This window comes from Myotis brandtii, unplaced genomic scaffold (genome assembly GCF_000412655.1).
Source record: "Myotis brandtii unplaced genomic scaffold, ASM41265v1 scaffold64, whole genome shotgun sequence".
In the NCBI taxonomy this organism is placed as follows: domain Eukaryota; kingdom Metazoa; phylum Chordata; class Mammalia; order Chiroptera; family Vespertilionidae; genus Myotis; species Myotis brandtii.
In genome coordinates this window covers 3,139,483-3,157,617 of record NW_005370460.1, presented here as the reverse complement: position 1 = coordinate 3,157,617, position 18,135 = coordinate 3,139,483, and the positions used below count along the sequence as shown (strand labels likewise).

At 42.3% G+C, this 18,135-nt stretch overlaps 1 protein-coding gene across 1 annotated transcript; it reads right to left on the bottom strand.

The window, feature by feature from the left end:
* Positions 1-2,365: 2,365 nt before the first annotated feature.
* MAEL (maelstrom spermatogenic transposon silencer) lies at positions 2,366-18,009 on the bottom strand. The gene is made up of 11 exons (XM_005880500.2): positions 17,922-18,009; positions 16,589-16,688; positions 15,299-15,454; positions 13,372-13,413; positions 9,819-9,943; positions 9,029-9,083; positions 8,766-8,907; positions 5,484-5,546; positions 4,185-4,317; positions 3,487-3,562; positions 2,366-2,961 (listed from the first exon to the last, which is right to left on the bottom strand). Exons 1-11 carry the CDS (start codon positions 17,976-17,978, stop codon positions 2,774-2,776), a joined length of 1,137 nt encoding a protein of 378 aa, XP_005880562.1. The 5' UTR covers positions 17,979-18,009; the 3' UTR covers positions 2,366-2,773.
* Between the last annotated feature and the right edge of the window lie 126 nt (positions 18,010-18,135).

Sequence of the window (18,135 nt, the reverse complement as noted above, 5' to 3'; positions counted from 1 at the left end):
AAATAACTCTTTATGATATTATAGGAATCTATTTGGGTTTTTGTTGTTTGTTCACTAAGTTTGATAATTTTCTGCATATAGGTCTTTTAAAATTTTTCATCAGATTTATTCCTTGGTACCTCAAGTTTTTTGCTACTGTAAATGCTGGGTTATTTTTAAAAATTGTTTCCTAAACCATTTATTGATGTATAGAAATTCATTTGATTTTAAACTGATCTTACAACCAAATCTTGTTTCTACTTTATTACCTGTAGATTTTTTTGAGCTTTTGTGCAGACAACGGTACCCATGAAAAGTGACAATTTTATTCCTTCCCAAACCTTTGATTTTTTACTTCCATATGTTGTCCTTGCTAGAACTCCAGTAGTGCTGAGTGCCAGCAGCCACAGAGGGTGTTTTCTGTCTTGTTCCTGGTTTTAAAGGAAACGCGTTTTCAGTTTCCCATGGAGAATATTTGTGTAGAGTTTTTATAGATGCCTTTCATCAGGCAAAAGAGCTCATTCTATTTCTAGTTTGGTTTTTATCACAAATGGGTGTGGAATTTTGTCAAATGCTTTTTTCCATCCATTCTAGTAACACATTTTTCTTCCTTGAATCTATTGTCACAAATGACATCTGTACCTTTTCTAATGCTAAATCACTCTTGCTCTCTCCTCAATAAATCCAGTTTGGACACAACCTATTACATATTTTTATATATTGGAATGATAGTCTTTGAAAGTTTAGAAGAATTCACCTGTTAAACCAAGTGCCGAATGCAGGTTAAATTTAATGCTCAATTTATCCGTTACTGAAGATGCAGGCTTTCTATTTCTTCTCGAGGCACTCCTAGCACATTATATGTTCCTAGGAATTTGTTTCCAGTTCACTCAGTTTTCAAGTTTATTGGTATGAATGTTCATAGAATTATTTCTTTAACCTCAGCTGGTCTAGTCTGTGCCACTTTTTTAAAAAAATCCTCACCAGAGGATACTTTTTCCATTGATTTTTAGAGAGCGTGGAAGCGAGGGAGGAGGAGGGGAGAAACATCGATAGGGTGCCTCCCACATGCACCCAGTGGCTTGGGCCATGGTTTGTGCCTTCTCTCCTTTTTGCTTGGTTCCTCTCATTGGAGGTTTTATCTACTTCACAGCTTAGGCTTTGTGGAACCCCCCTTTTGTTCTTTTTCTATTTGATGTTTACTCCTCATTTTCTCCTTCCTTCCACTTTTCATGGGTTTATTGCTCTTTTTCTAACTTAACACATTGCGGACCAGTAGTTTTATTGCTAGCTTTACCCAGTGGCCAGATAAGTTTCTACTGAACAAGTACAAAAAACGTTTTACATAAATGTTAAAGGCACGCTTTAAAATTAAATACCCATTGTATTTTGAAGTTATTTATTACATGTTCTTACAAGCTAATATCTTTTAAGTATGATACTTTGTAAAACACTGTGTAATATGAAGCAAGAATTTCTCGTGATCCGTCAGCAATGTGTTACAAACTATATTTTTGTAGTTGGTAGGAAATGTATTAGTTTCCAATTTTTTCCCAACTTCCTAAAATGTATATTTGATGCCCCTTTTGCCCAATATTACTATTTAAAGCGGTGGTTTTCCCTTCGTGTTCCTAAAGTGTGATGTAGTGTTTATTCAATTGTTCTGCAGAATTTTTACTATCATTTTGTTAAAAGTTGGCTTTTTATTTCATTGACTTCCATATAAATAGGGTTTAAAATTTATTTTTAAATTATACATCAACTGAATAGAAAAAGAACATGACTTGTCAATTCCTTAAAATATATTGAGTCTTGTTTTATGGTTTGGCACATTACCATTTAAAAATATATATATATTCCATGTGTGTTTGAAATGATTGTAGTGAATAAATTGGTTCAAATTTGTTAATTTAAATTTTCAGGCATTTACCGATTTTTAGTATGCTTATCAATGAAAGACTTTAAATCTTTCAGCTTGATGATAATTTGTCTATTTCTCCTTAAGCTCTATTACTTCTTTCTTTGCATTTATGAAAGTATTATATTAGTTTTACAAAAGAAAAAGTCATTGATTTAACCAGGAAATATGCAAAAGTCTATCTGAGAGGATGTGAGCAGTTGAGTCAGCCACGCCCAGGGCACACGGACTCTGAGCTGCGGGGGGGTGGGGGGGGTGGTGGTGAAGAGAGCTCCGTGCTCAAGTGGACCTGGCATTCGGTCACTTTCTAGCCTTGTGATTTGGGGGAAATTACATAATCCCATCTTGGCTTCTCCTCCTTTAAATGATTCCTTTTGCCAAAGTCAGCATATTTCAAAGACTTTAAGTAACAAAAACTTTATTTTTATTAAAGGAAAATTTTTTAGATATTTGCAATGAAAACAGCCAGCAGGTCTCAAGAGAAAGGTTCTACACGTCATAATGGGAAGAAGTACAGCAACACTATTTTAACACCTTTCATAACAGACATTCAATACCTTTATTGTGGAGGAAAAGATGAGCACAATGTAACATTTGCAAAAGCACTCCTCTGAAAAGGCCAGTTTTGTCCTTGGAGGTCAACCTTCCAAGGCGTTCGTTCCCATTACACAGTCAGGAAGCAGAGCAAGCCCTCGAGAAAAAAGCAAAAATGCCAAATCTTCTCCAACCACAATTACTTTTAATCTATGAAACAGGATTCTCTACAAGGCAGGCCGTTTCAGAGGGCGGCACGTACCAGGGGCGTGCTCTGCTGTCCGGGACTGCAATCAGAGGGAAGCGGGCCTGCTATTTTCCCAGAATTGAAGAGTACCATCATTAAGACAGGGGGGAGAAGGACTTGTACCCACCCTTCGGGGACAGGGAAGGGGAGAGCGCGGTGTCACAGCTGGAGAACCTGGGGACGCTGCTGGAGGAGCCCGAGATGCGCTCTAGCAGGCGCGTGATCCCTCTTCCCCGAACACTGCTGTTTGGGCCCGAAATCTTCACCCCCGAAGGGTAGTCACCTAGGACATTGAAATGCAAGAAAGGAAAGCCACTGGACAGCTTTATCATAGAGACCCCTCCACCGCCTCGCACTGCAGTGCAGGCTCCCTGGGCCTGGGGGGTGGGGATGACTGAGAGCCCAGTGGAGGCCGAGGCTCAATGGTGCCACCTGTTTGTTTTCAGCCCTGGAAACCGAGACGGAAGCTCTCCGGCACCACCTGAACTTCACTGGGTGTTTAACTTTCCCATCGTCCCAAAGCCACCACCATATCAAAACCATAAAACTACAGCTGCCACAGAACAGCGGGCTGTATTCTAAATGCCCGGAACAAGTCTGAAGGATGAGTTCAGGTGTCTGAGTGATACCAATGCACCCATCCCAACTGCCTGAGGTGCCAGTGGCTAATAAAACTCCCAGCTCAACCAGCCCCCACAACCCTAAAGCCCAGCAGAGCGCCGTTTCAGCACCACACTCTGGGCTCTCGAACGAACTCTGAGGCCCCACGCCCTTCGGTGAACATTCCTATCAAATATAAGATGCTTACCAGTGGGTGTGTTTGATCTTGTTTCCTGATTAGAATAGTTGAAATGAGAGAATCCTGAGCTCTCAAACCTTAGCTTCTATAAAAACAGAAGAAAAAAAATACCGGGGGTGGGAGGAGAGGGACACAAATATTGGATCTACTACAATTTCAAATGACTCTTTAAAAAAGACAACCAACCGCCATTTTCCCAATGTCTGACCACCTTCTGAAAAGAAATGCTGTGGAGGGGAGTGTCTGGAGGGGAACTGGGCCTGCAGGGAGCACAGCCTGGAATGACCGGAATCCAGCCACAGTCCTGACAGCTGTGCCCTGGCCGAGCCGGCCTCCTTGTGAGCAGTGACACGGTAGGGGGCAGGAAGATCAGACAGCCTTTAATCAAACCCTGACTCCAGCATTAGACATCTTTGAAGTAAAGATTTTAAATAGCTGTATTACCTACATTCAGATAGGTAAGTTTTGGAATACATGTTTGGACGTGGTTTGTATAATTTTAATTTTCTTAACACATTGTCAATGAGAGTGGGAAATGTACCAGGAAGGCAAAGGGTTTGTGCAGGAGCCACCTGAGTGAGAACTGCTCCACATGCCATGGAGATTTCAGGAATTTTAGCGGGAGAGGGAACCAAAGGCCTGACTTGCTGCTGGCCAGGACCACACTGAGGAGGACATGAGACAGGAGCTCCAAAGTCAGCCCTTACCTGGTACCGCCCTGCATCCAATATGACCATTTTGGGTGTCACCCTGTTGCTGGCCTCGTAATCCTGCAAGGGCACGTGGGCCTCGGTGAGCTGGATTCCAAAGAGTGTGGCCAGAGAATTGCTGATGCAGTACCTTCAGAGGGAAGGAAAGGTCACCACCAGGTTTTGCCCAGCCCCTCCTACAAGCACTCACCCTTCAAACATCCTCCTATGTAATAAAAGCCTAACATGCTAAGTGTCTGGTTTTCCAGTCAGCCATTCAACCAATCAAAGCATAATATGCTAATGATATGCTAAGGCCACTCAACTACTCCCTATGATGTGCACTGACTACCAAGGGGCAGATGCTTCAACTTGTAGGTTAGCTTGCTGCTGGGGTCCACCCAATCAGGACTGAGCTAGATGGGCTGGATACACCCTGAAGCGCTCCCATGGTCCCTCCCCGGCTGGCCAAGCTCCCACATCTCTCCCCGGCCCCGATGGTACACCAGTGGGGTCCCTTGGCCTGGTCTGTGCCCTCTCGAAATCCAGGACCTTCAGGGGATGTCGGAGAGCCGGTTTCAGCCCGATCCCACAGGCCAGGCCGAGGGACCTCACTACTGCACAAATTCGTGCACCGGGCCTCTAGTTTCTCCCATAAAAGCTGGTTGGCAGGGACACTGCTCTAAACTGGCAAAAAGATATGCAGAGATTCTGAGAAGGAACAGGAATGGTAGCAATACATGTAAAACTGGCCACTACTGGTATTTTTAAGTATTTTCACCTATTTTTAAGCCTTAATATTCTGGGTACCATAAAAATTTCAGGTTCGCTATAGGAGAATATGAATAAGGATAAAGTTCACTAGAATTCTCAAATGTTTAAGGCAAGGAGAGGGCAGAAACAAGGCTGCAATTTGAAAACACTCATGTCTCCTCAGATCCAACCACTTCAGCGTGGAAGGGACCACAGAGCCCCCAGAGCTGAGAAGGGGAAGTGGGTCTGTGTTTCCAGCACCTTCACAAGGGAGCCCTGCCCTCATGGCCGCAGGACTTCCTCCTGCAGGAACCATGGAGGAAGACTCCAGTAAGTGTTGACGAAGGTTTGCCCCAATCACTCAGATGGTAACTATGCCAGACAAGTAGGGACGTGGGTGGAATAATAAAAGAGACAGGAAGGAAAAACCCACTCTGCTTTGAAAAAGAATTGTGGGAATAGAGGCGAACAGCCATTCTCCCCAACTGCAACCACCAGGGCCAGCCCAACACCAAGACTTCCATGGCGAACCCACATGAGAGGAGCCTTCTTTCTCCAACTTACGCAATTTTCTTGCAAACAGCTAAAGCGCAGAAGAGAATGTCATTTTCCTCGTGCCACTTGCACCTGTATAAAAAAAAGGGCTTTAATCTCCTGATCTTATGAGAGAGCACCACTTAAGGGTTTTTACATGCCAGACTTCTAATTTACCTCGTTGAAATCATTCAAAGAAAACTGACACTATTACTTAAAGACTAAGGTTCCTAATTTAACACAAAAAATAGATTTTTAAAAAACAGATCTTTTTATGGTACCTCCTCTGATGCAAACTCCTGACGCTATGCAAGCCCCTCAGAACCACAACAGGTCAATCTTACCTTGAACTCACATGAGCGCTCCAGACACACACCAGTGACCATGGTGAATATGCACTCGCTCAGCAAACATCTGCTGAGTGCAAACAGTTAAAAACTGAGAGATGACCACTTGGAAGACTTTCAAATGCACTGGGAGACCTGAGTACAAGGTGCCATTTCCTAGGGAAGGCCCGAGGGCCACAGCTGGTCCCAGGAAAGTCAACGAGCCGATAAAGCCCGTTTCTCTAGAAGCAGGACCTGCCACAGAAGTGCAGCCCCAGAAACGCGTGACCTGCACAAGAAAAATGCTAATACAGACTTGAAAGACCCCCAAAACAGATTTGAACCAAATTCCATCAAAAGACACCTCTTATTCTTTGGATGGAATTTAACTTTATAAAGATTTCATTCTTCCAAGTTAATTTATACACTTAATGCAATCCAAGGAGCTTTTTTATGGAACTAGACTGAAGCGAGTGATACTCTGCATACACTTTTTTGTTTGAGCCATGCTAGTGCACTACACTTTCAAAAGATAAAAGCAAGGATGGGAGAAAACAGAAATGAAATAAAACTAGCAAATGGACTTAACTATATTGCAAATGAGTAATTTAACCACTCTGATAGGGAGGAAAAAACCCAAATAACTTTTGAACAAACTACTTTCTATTACCTTCAGACTGAAAAACAACGAAAAACAAACCCCAGTCAGTGTTTCTATCTACTGCCGGGTGTCACTGAACAATCCTGGACGACTTCTAACGTGTCCTAGGCAGGAACACACACACACACCCCGGAGCCAGGCTCAGGCAGAGAAGGGCAATGCACCAGCAGAGTGTGGACACCAGGAACCCCATGCTGAGGACGCAGCTGCAGGGTTAGTACAAACTCACAGCGAGAGAGACAAGTGAGCTACATAACATGTGTGCTGAGGGTGTGTACACGGACACGCCCGAGCGCTCCAGGGAGCACACCGGTCAGGTACTCAGGAGGATGAGCACCCCTAGCACCCAGAGCCTGTTCCTAATACTGTCCGGGCTGGCAGACGCCGGGGCTCCAGAAGCAGCACTGACCCAAGCCGCTGCAGGGCACGTTGCAGGGCAAGCCGGGCCCACAGGGGACAGAAAGCAAAGCAGCACAGATGGCCAAGCCACAACCCTGCTTGCAGGGACGCCCTGGCCGTGAGGAAAGTTACAGGATAACAGGAACATTACAGCCCCGGAATAGAAAGGAGTCCGTGAGTCCACACGCATAAAGCATGTTACAAATGCATGCGCAAAGGGAACAGCTCTTTCCTACAGTGGGACCATGGGATTAGAAAGTCATTAATTCACAAACACAGTGATAAGTTTCAGGTGAGTATCATTCACAGATGCTAAAACCCACAGATTTCAGGAACAGAATCTCAAAGTATCCCCCACAAAACATCATAAGGTGAAAAATTCCACTATTCAGTGGAAAAATCGGGCGGACACTGTCTTAAGCACGTGATCAACAGTATCATCAGTCACTGGGCCAACACATGCCTCCTGACATGAGACAATGGGGAGACATCACTCTGTGCTACGCCTCAAACAAATATCTGACCCCGGTCTAACGAGGAAATGCAGGCGACTCCAAGTGAGAAATGTGACTTACACCGTCCCTGGCCTGCACCCTTCCAAACGCCAAGTCATGGAGGTCAGAGAGGGACCATCCCAGGTGAAAGGAGCCTAAAGAGACACAATAACTAACCGCGACCTGTGATCCTGGAATGAACCCTAGACTAGATGTTATTGTTGTCATTTTGCTGTAAAAGACATTATTGAACCAACCAGTAAAATGTGAGCGTGGCCTCTGGGCGGCCGTCCTGTGGCAGGCAACCCCCGGCTCTGACTATCACACTGGGGTAAAACGTAGAAATGTGCTTGTTCTTAGAAAAACATTCCCTAGTGAGGGTAAAAAGGCATCATGACCGCAACCGACTCAAGCGGTATATAAATGCTGAGAGACAGTTATAAAGGAAATGTACTAAAACGTTGAGTGAATCTGAGAAAATGGCATATATGACTTCTTTGTACTATTCCTGCACATTTTCTCTAAACCTGAAATTACTTCAAAGTAAAAAATACTTTTGCTGATATACACTGAGTGGCCAGATTATTATGACCGGCCAGATTATTATGACCACCCCATCAGTACTTCGTTGGGCCACCTTTTGCCTTCAATACTGCGGCGATTCTTCTTGGCATTGACTCCATGAGATGTTGAAAGGTGATGCGAGGAATCTGACACCATGCCTGATGAATAGCACTGACCAATTCTGTGAGATTTGATGGCTGTGGAACCAGCTGCCTGATGGCTCTTTTAACTTTGTCCCACAAATGCTCAATTGGATGGAGATCTGGTGATTGTGGGGGCCACCTAAGCAAGGTAAAGTCTCCCTCATGTTCTTAAAACCACTCCTGCACAATACCAGCATCGTGGCATGGCGCACTGTCTTGTTGGAAGAAGCTGTCTCCATTGGGATATGCCATCAACATGATAGGATGAACTTGATCAGCAATGATACTTAGGTATGTCATGCTATTCAGACGTTTATGATGATCTGGCCCTCTAGCAACTTCAGCGCAAAATTATAGCTAATTTGCCTACAAACATCAGGAGGTCATAATAATCTGGCCACTCAGTGTATTTCACTTATATATTTCTTAATGTAAGTATAAGAATGCTATGTAATAAAACACCTAAATAGAAAATGTTTTATCAGTACAGAAATCCTACGTGAAAGTACTGTCAGTTTAATTGGCAGTTTTTGGTTGTTTTTAGTAGTAGACAAAGTAACAATGTACTAGTATCTCACAATCAGTGGAATCTTATATTCAAGGAACTATAATGATTCCAGGGTTTGATAGGAAAATATGGCCTAGAAAGGCAAAAACTAATCCTATCATATTTTCTCAGTTCAGGAAAGAAGTCAAAATCACTCTATCACAAAACCACTGAATACCTTGTGTTGCTAGAATAATCCCACATGGCCACGTCGAGGAGGCTCCGAACCCAGGTCTTGGAGGGCTCCTTGAGGAACTTTTGCTGGTAGATCCCCACTACAAGATCCTCAACAGTGAGAAGTTCCAGATTTTGCCTGATTTCTTTCATTGGTGAACAGAAAAAGAGACAGGATTAGTGACTTCAGGTACGGAGAGCATGAACACCAAAATGGAAACAAACGCAGATATTACAGCCCCGGGGCAGGGGCTCAGGGCTACTCACCCGACCCCTTCTCCATGTGCTTCAGACACCAGTTGACTCTGGCTCTATCGTCAGACTGCAGGAGAGAACAAACGACTCGTATTTTCTCCGCCCGAGTTACTTAATGCTCTCCTCTGGGGGGGGGGGGGGGGGGGGGGGGGGGGGGAGACAGAAGAGGACTGGAGAGTCTGTGTCAGCTAGATGAGAACTATAGCGAAGAGCAACATGTATCAGAATAGACCACTACTATTAATAACCAGCTATATTCATAAAATAATATTTTATGAAAAGCTAGTGAGACTTAGGGTAGAAAAATGAAGAACCCAATGTTCAGAAAAAGATAATCTATTCATGGTTATGCTAGTAAATAGTGAGGTTAAAAGCCAATTCTTCAGGTCCTAGCTTAGAAGAATTTAGACCCAGCAATGAACAAATGAACTCTAGAGAATGAAAAAGAGTCAAGGGATTGCTGCAGGACAGTTTTGATTAAACGGGTAATCTTGTTTAGACAGATGGGTCTGTGGACTAAAACATCCACTCTTCAGGGTAAAAGGATTTTGAAGGGATTTCAGGGGGAACTAAAAACGAGATCTATCAAAGCAGCCTTCAGTACAAGAGAAATTTAGAAGAAAAGGCATCACACCTAATTACAATGAAAATGACTCACAGTGAGTCACACACGCAATGAGTCACACATACACTGAGTCACATGCACAGCTAATATACAGGCAAAGGGTCTTTCTCTGGGTCCCTTTCGTGGATCTTGGCTACCTAAGGAGATGCCTTAAAGAAATGCTTCCGTTGACATTACCTTACAGTAGATAGGTGGCCACTTCCCTGGGTTCGGATGAATGAACCTATAAAGGTTTTGTAGCACAGTTGCTTGGTCACATCCAGATTCAAAGTTTGAAATAGGAATCTTGTGACTTGAATCACCTGAAGGAAATAAAGAGAAGGCAGGAGTTCAAAACTTGACTAAGACAAATGTTACAAAGCAGGTATGAAAGAAAGTAGGAAGAAAGGAAGATAGTGGGTGCCTCATGTTGAGCACTGAACCAAGCCTGGTTAGATTAGGGACTTTAGCTGTCTTATCCCCCCACACCCCCCTTATCAGGTAGGGGATATACACAGAGAAGAGACAGCTGCGGTCGCAGAAGAAAGCACCACAGTGCCCCCTTATCCAGTTTGCTTTCCGCAGTTTACCTGCTTCAACTGTGATCTGAAAATATTTAATGGAAAATTCCCTAAATAAACAATTCTTTAAAGTTTTAAATTGAGCACCATTCTGAATAGTGTTATGAAAATCACAATGTCCCTCTCTGTGCCACCCAGGGCGAGACATCCCTTTGTCCTGGGTCTCCACGCTGTAGACGTTAACTACCCCTTAGTCACTCAGTAGTCCGAGTTACCAGATGACTGTCACAGTGCCACAGTGCTTGTGTTCGAGTCCCCCCATAGCACAAGAGTGGTGACGCTGCGATTCGGATCTGCCACAGAGAAGCCGGAAAGGGCTTCCTTTATGTGAAAAGGTGAAAGTTCTCAACTAAATAAGAAAGTTGTATGCTAAGGTTGCCAAAATCATAAGAATGAATCTCCTATCCGTGAAATGGCAAAGAAAAAAATCGTGAAGAAGGCTAAGCCAGTACAATAAGATATTCTGAGATAGACCACATTCACAGAACTTTATTAGTCTATACTTCTGACTGTTGTTTTATTATTACTGTTATTAATCTCTTAGTGTGCCTAATTGATGTTACACTTTATCCCAGGTTTGTCTGTAGAGAAGAAACACAGTATATAGAGTTTAGAACTCTGCAGTTTCAGGCATCCACGGGAGTTCAGACAGGTCCCCTGTGGACAAGGGGGGACGGCTGTGTTAGCAGTTGGCAGTAGAGTGAGAACTGAAACCCAGGTTTGTAAAGTGACTGAGCCTCAGTGTCTTCACTATTTCATTAATCTGTTTGTTAATAAGGCCACAGAACTTAACAATAACGACCACTTTTTCAAAGTTGTAAGAAGAGTTCCACTTCCAGCAAAAAATGGACCAAGTAACTCAGACCAACCTTGCCACAGAAACGTAAAGTGCTTGGGGACACCAAGAGCACATCAGCGGCAAGGAATTATTAGAGCAGGTGGAGGTGAACAGACTCCAGAGCACAGAGCCTTGCTGTGGGGCAGTGGCCCTGGAGTCGTGTGCCAATTCCAGAAGAGGGAGGTGACTGGTGGGAAGTGCGAATTCACTGCTTTGGGGGCCTGGCGAGCTAGCAAGGCCCCAGGTGTCTAGAAAAAGCAAACAGAAATCCTCTTCGAAGAAAAGGAACATCAGTATAAGACTCAAATTACTTTAAAATCACTTTTTTCAATGATTTACCAAGTACACAAAGAAACAAGAATCAGAACCAAAACAGAGTGGTAGAGAGAGATCCAAAAATATTCCAGATTCTGAAGTGATTGGACAGATTTTAAACAATCATGTTTATATCTGAGATCAAATTACAAATTCAGCATAAAACTGGAAACTATGAAAAGGATACAGATGTTCAACTTCTGATCACAGCAGAGTAGGAGAAAGCTGGACCAATGAGACACCTGCTTGAAAGCCCTGAGAGGTACAAATGGGTGAGGAAAGATGGGCCCAAGGCCTCGGAAAGAAGTCCTGGAGCTGAACCTGGTCACTTGGCATTTACTGATTCCGGAAGAGGAGGGTCAGAGGTTGGGAAACTGAGTTTTCGACCGACCCAGAGCTAGTAAGAATTAAAAGTAATGCTCCACTGTCACTGTGTTTATAAAGTATTTGTAATAAAAATATCCAATTGTCTCCCAGCTTCCATTGTTTATGCTGTGAAGTCAACTATAAATTTCACCAATGATCTTTTGATGGTAATTTATCCACCTTTCCCCCTTTTTAGTAAAGATCAACTAGAAATAGACTGACTCTCATCAGGTCTGAAACCAGTTTTAATCCTGAAATTGGATTAAGGCCATCAGATTAAGGCCAGCCTTGGGACAGAAGCAACATCTTCTTTGGGGAGAAAAAAACAACATTATTTATGTCCAGCACTCAATGAAAAATAACCAGACACATGAAGAGATCTGATAACTTGATTGAACATCAAGGTAACCAACAGACTATAAAAATAGACCCAAAAAGAAAAAAAGCTCTGTATCAGGGTTATCAGACATAAGACATTAAAATAACGAGGCTTATTATATTCAGGAAATAAAAAATGATAATTTCAGCACAACCATTAACAAGAACCAAATGTAAATTCAAAGATTGAAAACACATTCCTTAAGATTACAGAATAACCTTAAACAACAAGATCAGGTAAATTAACCGATTTCCACCTTTAACGTGAATGCACAAAGGTCATGAATAAAACCTTCTGGTAAAGTTTTATTTTTATATCCAGTCTTTACTCCACCTGGAATCGACTCGTTTATGGTGTGAGGTAGATTCAGTGTATCCCTCCCCACCCCCCATGTGGATAATCAGTTACCTCAGCCTCCCTTATTGAATACTAGTAATCAATGTACTCTCTGATATGCAGAGTATACTCCTATACCACACACGAGTCTTTTTGGTATTTCATTCTGCTCTATTGGTCTGCTTGTTTTTTTGGTGTTCATACCATACTGTTTATGAAAAAACTCAAAGGACACCGCCAAAAATGAATCTAAAACACTCATTTACCTTTATAAGTATTACAAAATAGCTGATTACAGATTTAAAGAACATTTTTCTAATTTCAAATACTTTCCAATATAAATTTTAAAATAAATCTATTATCCCAATTTTCATTCTAATCAAACAGGAACCTGGTTAAAATCTAGTTTCTAGAAAATAGTTTAGTTCAAGAGCTGAGGTATATACAGTCATGTCCTTTGGCTGCTGAAAACTTGAAAAAAAAAACCTGATTTCCTCATCTAAAAGTTAATTCAGAGCTCCTTTGTGTGTTTAACACTGTCATTCTGTCATTTTTGAAACATCATCTTTTCTTCTTCATTCTGAAAGGTCTCCCTGTAAATTCCCATAAACCCAGATAATCTGATACCTCCTAAAAGACTTACCTACGTATCTGGCCAGTAAAAGCAGGCAGCCTCAAAGCCAAAGGCTATGTGCAGAAAATAAAAACACAACCCCCATAAAGGAAAAGGGATATTATACTACAAAGTATATATAATTTTAAAAGTTTTTAAGGATCATATACACATCTACCACTTCTAGGAAGAGTCTCCAACAACTAACTTAGGGTTATTTTTCAACTGACATTTCATGTATCTGGTAAAAGCATTAAGTCTTAACCAGGTACACACACATATTCATTCAATGCCTATAATGTACCCCACTCTTTTATACTTACTTGCAGCCTGACAATGAAACCGAAATCCTCGTGGAATTTCACCTGTAATACAAAATATTTTGCTGAGAAGAGCAGAAATCTGGCAGCTCTGTGGTTATCCTAAAGCAATAATATTCCACAGGACAACCAAGTCATAACATAGGTGGGTAACTGTTATTGCTATGTAAAAATACAAGATAGTAAAACTATTTCATCATGGATTTTTTAACCAAAGGTATGATGACTATCAAAAATTTTTGTATTTTTGTCAAGCTACTTCAAAAAGCAAATGATTCCCTTACCGAGAAAGAAATCTTAGGTAAAGAACACTTGGCCCTGGCCAGGATTGCCCAGTGGGTTGAGCATCATCCCATGCACGGAAAGGTGACTGGTTTGATTCCCAGTCAGGGCACATGCCCAGGTTCCAGGCTTGATCCCGGGTCGGAGTGCATGTGGGAGGCAGCCAATCAATGTTTCTCTCTCTCCCTCTCCCTCCCTTTCCTCTCTCTCTAAAATCAATAAAAACATGTATTTTTTAGAAAGAACACTTGTGCTAAAGGGTCTGAGCTCAGGGTCCAGGAATGGACCTCAGGGGTTCATGAGGTCCTTGAGTTTAGGTTCTCTGAGGAAAGAGTCTTCAAGCTCGAGCTTTCTCATGTTTTGCAACCATATAAAATAGTAGTCATTGGCTTGTCCTAAGCAGCAACTCTCAGTAGGAGCAGGATTTGGTTTTCTGTCATCTAGAAACAAGAAAACGTGCTGGGCATCTTAATGAACTTAAAAGCAACTGACAAAACTGAGGAAGAAGCTCTTTCCCCGACATCTTCTCCTTTACACATCTCCATATGAAGAAGTTATATTTCTCCTGCTTACCTTTAAAGGTAGAGTGTCCCCTTAACTACTGTTTATCTCAGTGGTTCCCAACATGGGGCGTGGGCCCCACAGGGGGGCAATTTGATTTTTAAGTGGGGCAATTCCAAGAATGAGTTATCAACAGTGAATTTCTTGCATTTCTTACGGTTCTATGGGCCTCATATAAAGTATATAAATATAGATGGTGACATATTTATGTATTTCAGTTCTCTATTACATGTTTTGAAACTTTATTTGCTATTTCTTCATATCACTTCATGTTATTTTTTTTTAACAATTTCTTACTTAGTACTTCAACTGTCCTTTCATTCTTTTATTTTTCTCTTTCATGGGTGCCATGTTCTTTGCAAGCTTGTTTAGACAAAGTTAATGGCCTTTTAGGCTTCCTCCATGTGAATAGGAGTTCACCTTTTGAATAAAAATTCTGTCACGGGGGAGGGGGGACTCAGGATTTTAGAGATGCTTAGGTAGGGCATGGCCAAAGAAAAGGTTGGGAACCACTGGTCTATCCTCTTGGAAAACAAACCAAATCCCATGTCTTTGTAACAAACTGCTTTGATGAGGTGGAGTAGTGAGAAGAAGAGATACTAAGAACATCTGAGAGCCTGCAACTACGAGGCTCTTTCCACACTTTCTCATTATTCCTTAGAGCAGCTCTCTAATAGGTTCGTGAAGGTTAAGGACTTTGCTCAAAGTTACAAAGCAATAAATAGTTAAAAACTGGTGACAGCTTCGGTGAAGGATGGGGTAAAGAAACCTTTCAGAGGAGCCACAGTATAAAAAGCTTTCAGAAAATTCCAGTGTGTAGAGCAGCAGGTGAGCACAGAGCAGGCTACACGATTCCAGGCATTCCATCCATCCAACTCTGATGCTTACCTGAAGTTAAAAGCCTAAACCAAAAACCTGTGTCAACACATAATTCTTAACAGTTTTTCAACCAAATATTATGAAGTCTTGTTACAGTTTAAGAACTCAACTGGATATCAGCTTTTAAGAAAACAAATAGTGTATCAAATGAGTTCAAGATAAAACCCATACTTTTAAAGATCTAGGCCTGCTGCATCTGGCTACTCACCAGGACTGATGAAACTGTGGAAGTCCGCTATGATACCATCTTGGAGAGAATATTTCACACAGCCTATTTCACAAGGGAGAAAGCGCTGTTCACAGTGAGGAGGCAGTTCGCCATGGCTAAAAATGTTCAAAAAATAAAAAATGCCTCCAAGAAGAGCTAAAAAAAAAAAAATCACAGATAACATGAACAGACGAGCATCTCAAATTTACCCTTCTACAAAAGCAAAACTCTAGAGCCATTTTCCTTTTGTTCCTATATTCCGAAAGGAGCTGGGAAAGAGAACGAATCAGCTATACGGGATAAGTGAATCAAAAGCTTTCCAATGGCACTTATCAAGGGTTAAAGCAGTAACCAGTCTGCATGAAACAACAAAATTATTCAAAACGTGCAGCTCACGCTATATAATTTAGCTAAACATAAGCCCTGAATCTCAGGAATGACCCATAGTCAACAAGTACTAGTATAAGCATTTAAGAAATAAGTCCAAATTAGTGTAGAAAAACTCTGTGATATAAACTATGGACAATTTAGTTCACCCTTTCCTGATTACCAATATACACAAGACCATGTATAAATTATCTTAAGGCAGAATAAAATGTGAGGATGGAAGATCAGTCCTATTATCAGGACTGACCACCTCTAAGACTGTTGAAAGTTTATTAATCTTCAACAAAGTCGGACCACAATTAATAAAACAGCCACACCCAGCTGGCGTGGCTCAGTGGTTGAGCGTCAACCTATGAACCAGAAGGTCACAGTTTGGTTCCCGGCCAGGGCACATGCCTGATCCCCAGTATGGGGCATACAAGAGGCAGCCAATTAATGATTCTCTCTCATCAATGATGTTTCAATCTCATTCTCCTTTCTGAAATCAATAAAAATAAACATATCAAAAAATAAGCCAGAAGGGAATGGCAAGGATTCTTATTAACTATGTTCTTTTCTGGGCTAGATCAATATTTCAACTTTATCTTTATAACACAAATGTGCAAGTCCCTATTTACTTAAGTCTCTAGCTATAAAAACAAATGCATAAGGTATGTTTGGTAATACATGAAGTGGTAGAAACCAAGAGGACAGGTTTCTGTAAAACAAAAAACTCTCCAGTGTTACTTCAACAAATGCAAATTACCTGATCTCTTACCACGTTGGCGCCATCATTCTTAACACCTGTAATCAATTACTTTGAAATGCAGGTTCAAAATAAACAACACGCACTTACTGATCAACATATTACAGCGTCTTGAGCACCCAAATGTAACTAAACAAAACATGTTAGGATTACTCTACCTTGATCATTTTTCAGAGACAAGCTTGACATATCCGGGGGTGAAACATTCTGCTTTGGTACAAGCATGCCTGGCTTCCTCAGTGGGGTGCAAACAGGTTTCTAAAGAGGAAGAGAATGATTGACCACATACTTACACTCTTGCTTGGCACTTTATACCACAAACTTAAATTTAGCAAAATAGCTGGAAAACCGCCCACAGATTACTTCAATAACCTCTCCAGGCCAACAAGCCCAATGGGTACATACATACACACTTGTCAATGACAACGTGAAAGGCAGACAGTGGTAAAAATCTATAAATATCCTGAATCGAAGGTGAGTGGTAAATACCTTAAATTCAACCATTGCTGAGAACTACTTGCCCATTACTGATAACCTAAACTATTCCTAATGAGTCATAATATGTGCCAGTCCAGTGGCCAAAGGGACATCATTCGAAAAATACTCTAATACTGTTTGCTTTTCATAAAAATAAAAAAAGATCATGCTGACTCCAAGTGTTAATGAGGTGTATAGACAATACAGCTTACTTTCTGATGGAAAACGTCTTATAACACATTGTAGTAGAAAGAAGGGGGGAAATCAAGGCTCGAAAGTAAAAGTAAGTACGAACTGAAGTGATTAGAGCGTCTACCCTAACATACCTCCCCCAAATAAAAACCTCGCAAACCTAAAACATAGCAAAGCTCTCTGGAATTTGAATCCGACACTGGCAGTTGAGAGGAAGAATGGAACTTCACTGTGTAAGAATGGAAAGAACACAGCAGTGGGAAACGCAGTTACCCAGCGCTTCGATATAAATCCAGAAATCAATCTTACTTGGTATGTTTACGTTCCACTTACACAGAAATTTACCAAATTCACCGTCTTCAATGCTTACATGGATGGCATGAAACATTTGCCAACTTCTGCAAGTCTCCTCATGTCAGTATTTTACATAGGGCAGCTGGCCTGGTTCACTTAAAAAGAGATACTGGCCCAAACTACTCTAAAATACCCGAAAAAAGCGTTCTTAAACCATGAAAGGATGGAAAGGGACGCTCAGAGGCCCGGCGGTACGGGCCCTAAATGCCACAGCCCCCTGCATCGGGGCTCACGGGCGGCAGGTTCCCTGATGGGATTTCCCTGGTCTCCGCTGCCAGGGATCCCAACCTGGGCCCTCGCAGGGGAGCCTGTCGGGTTCACAACCGGCATTCTGACACCAGGAGGAAAATTAAAACCTCCTCACCCCAACGCCCAGCCATCTGCCCGAGGAGCCCCCATTCACTCATCCGGCACCTACTCCACGGCCGGAAGCCAGGCCCATAGCTGCTCATCTCGGGCGACCCTTACCTGCTTCTCGGAAGGTCCCGACTCCTTCCCCTGGGCGGCTCTCCATGCTCGAGCCATGTCTGCGTACTTCTCCTTTTCGTCCTGGCTCAGGAGCTGGCGGACATTGTAGGGGAGACACGAAGGGAAAGAGCAGTGAGGCCTGAGCGCCCCGGCCCGGCAGGCGGAGGCCGGGACTTCGAGGGGCTGCGGTTCAGGCGTCCGTTTGCCCGGACGG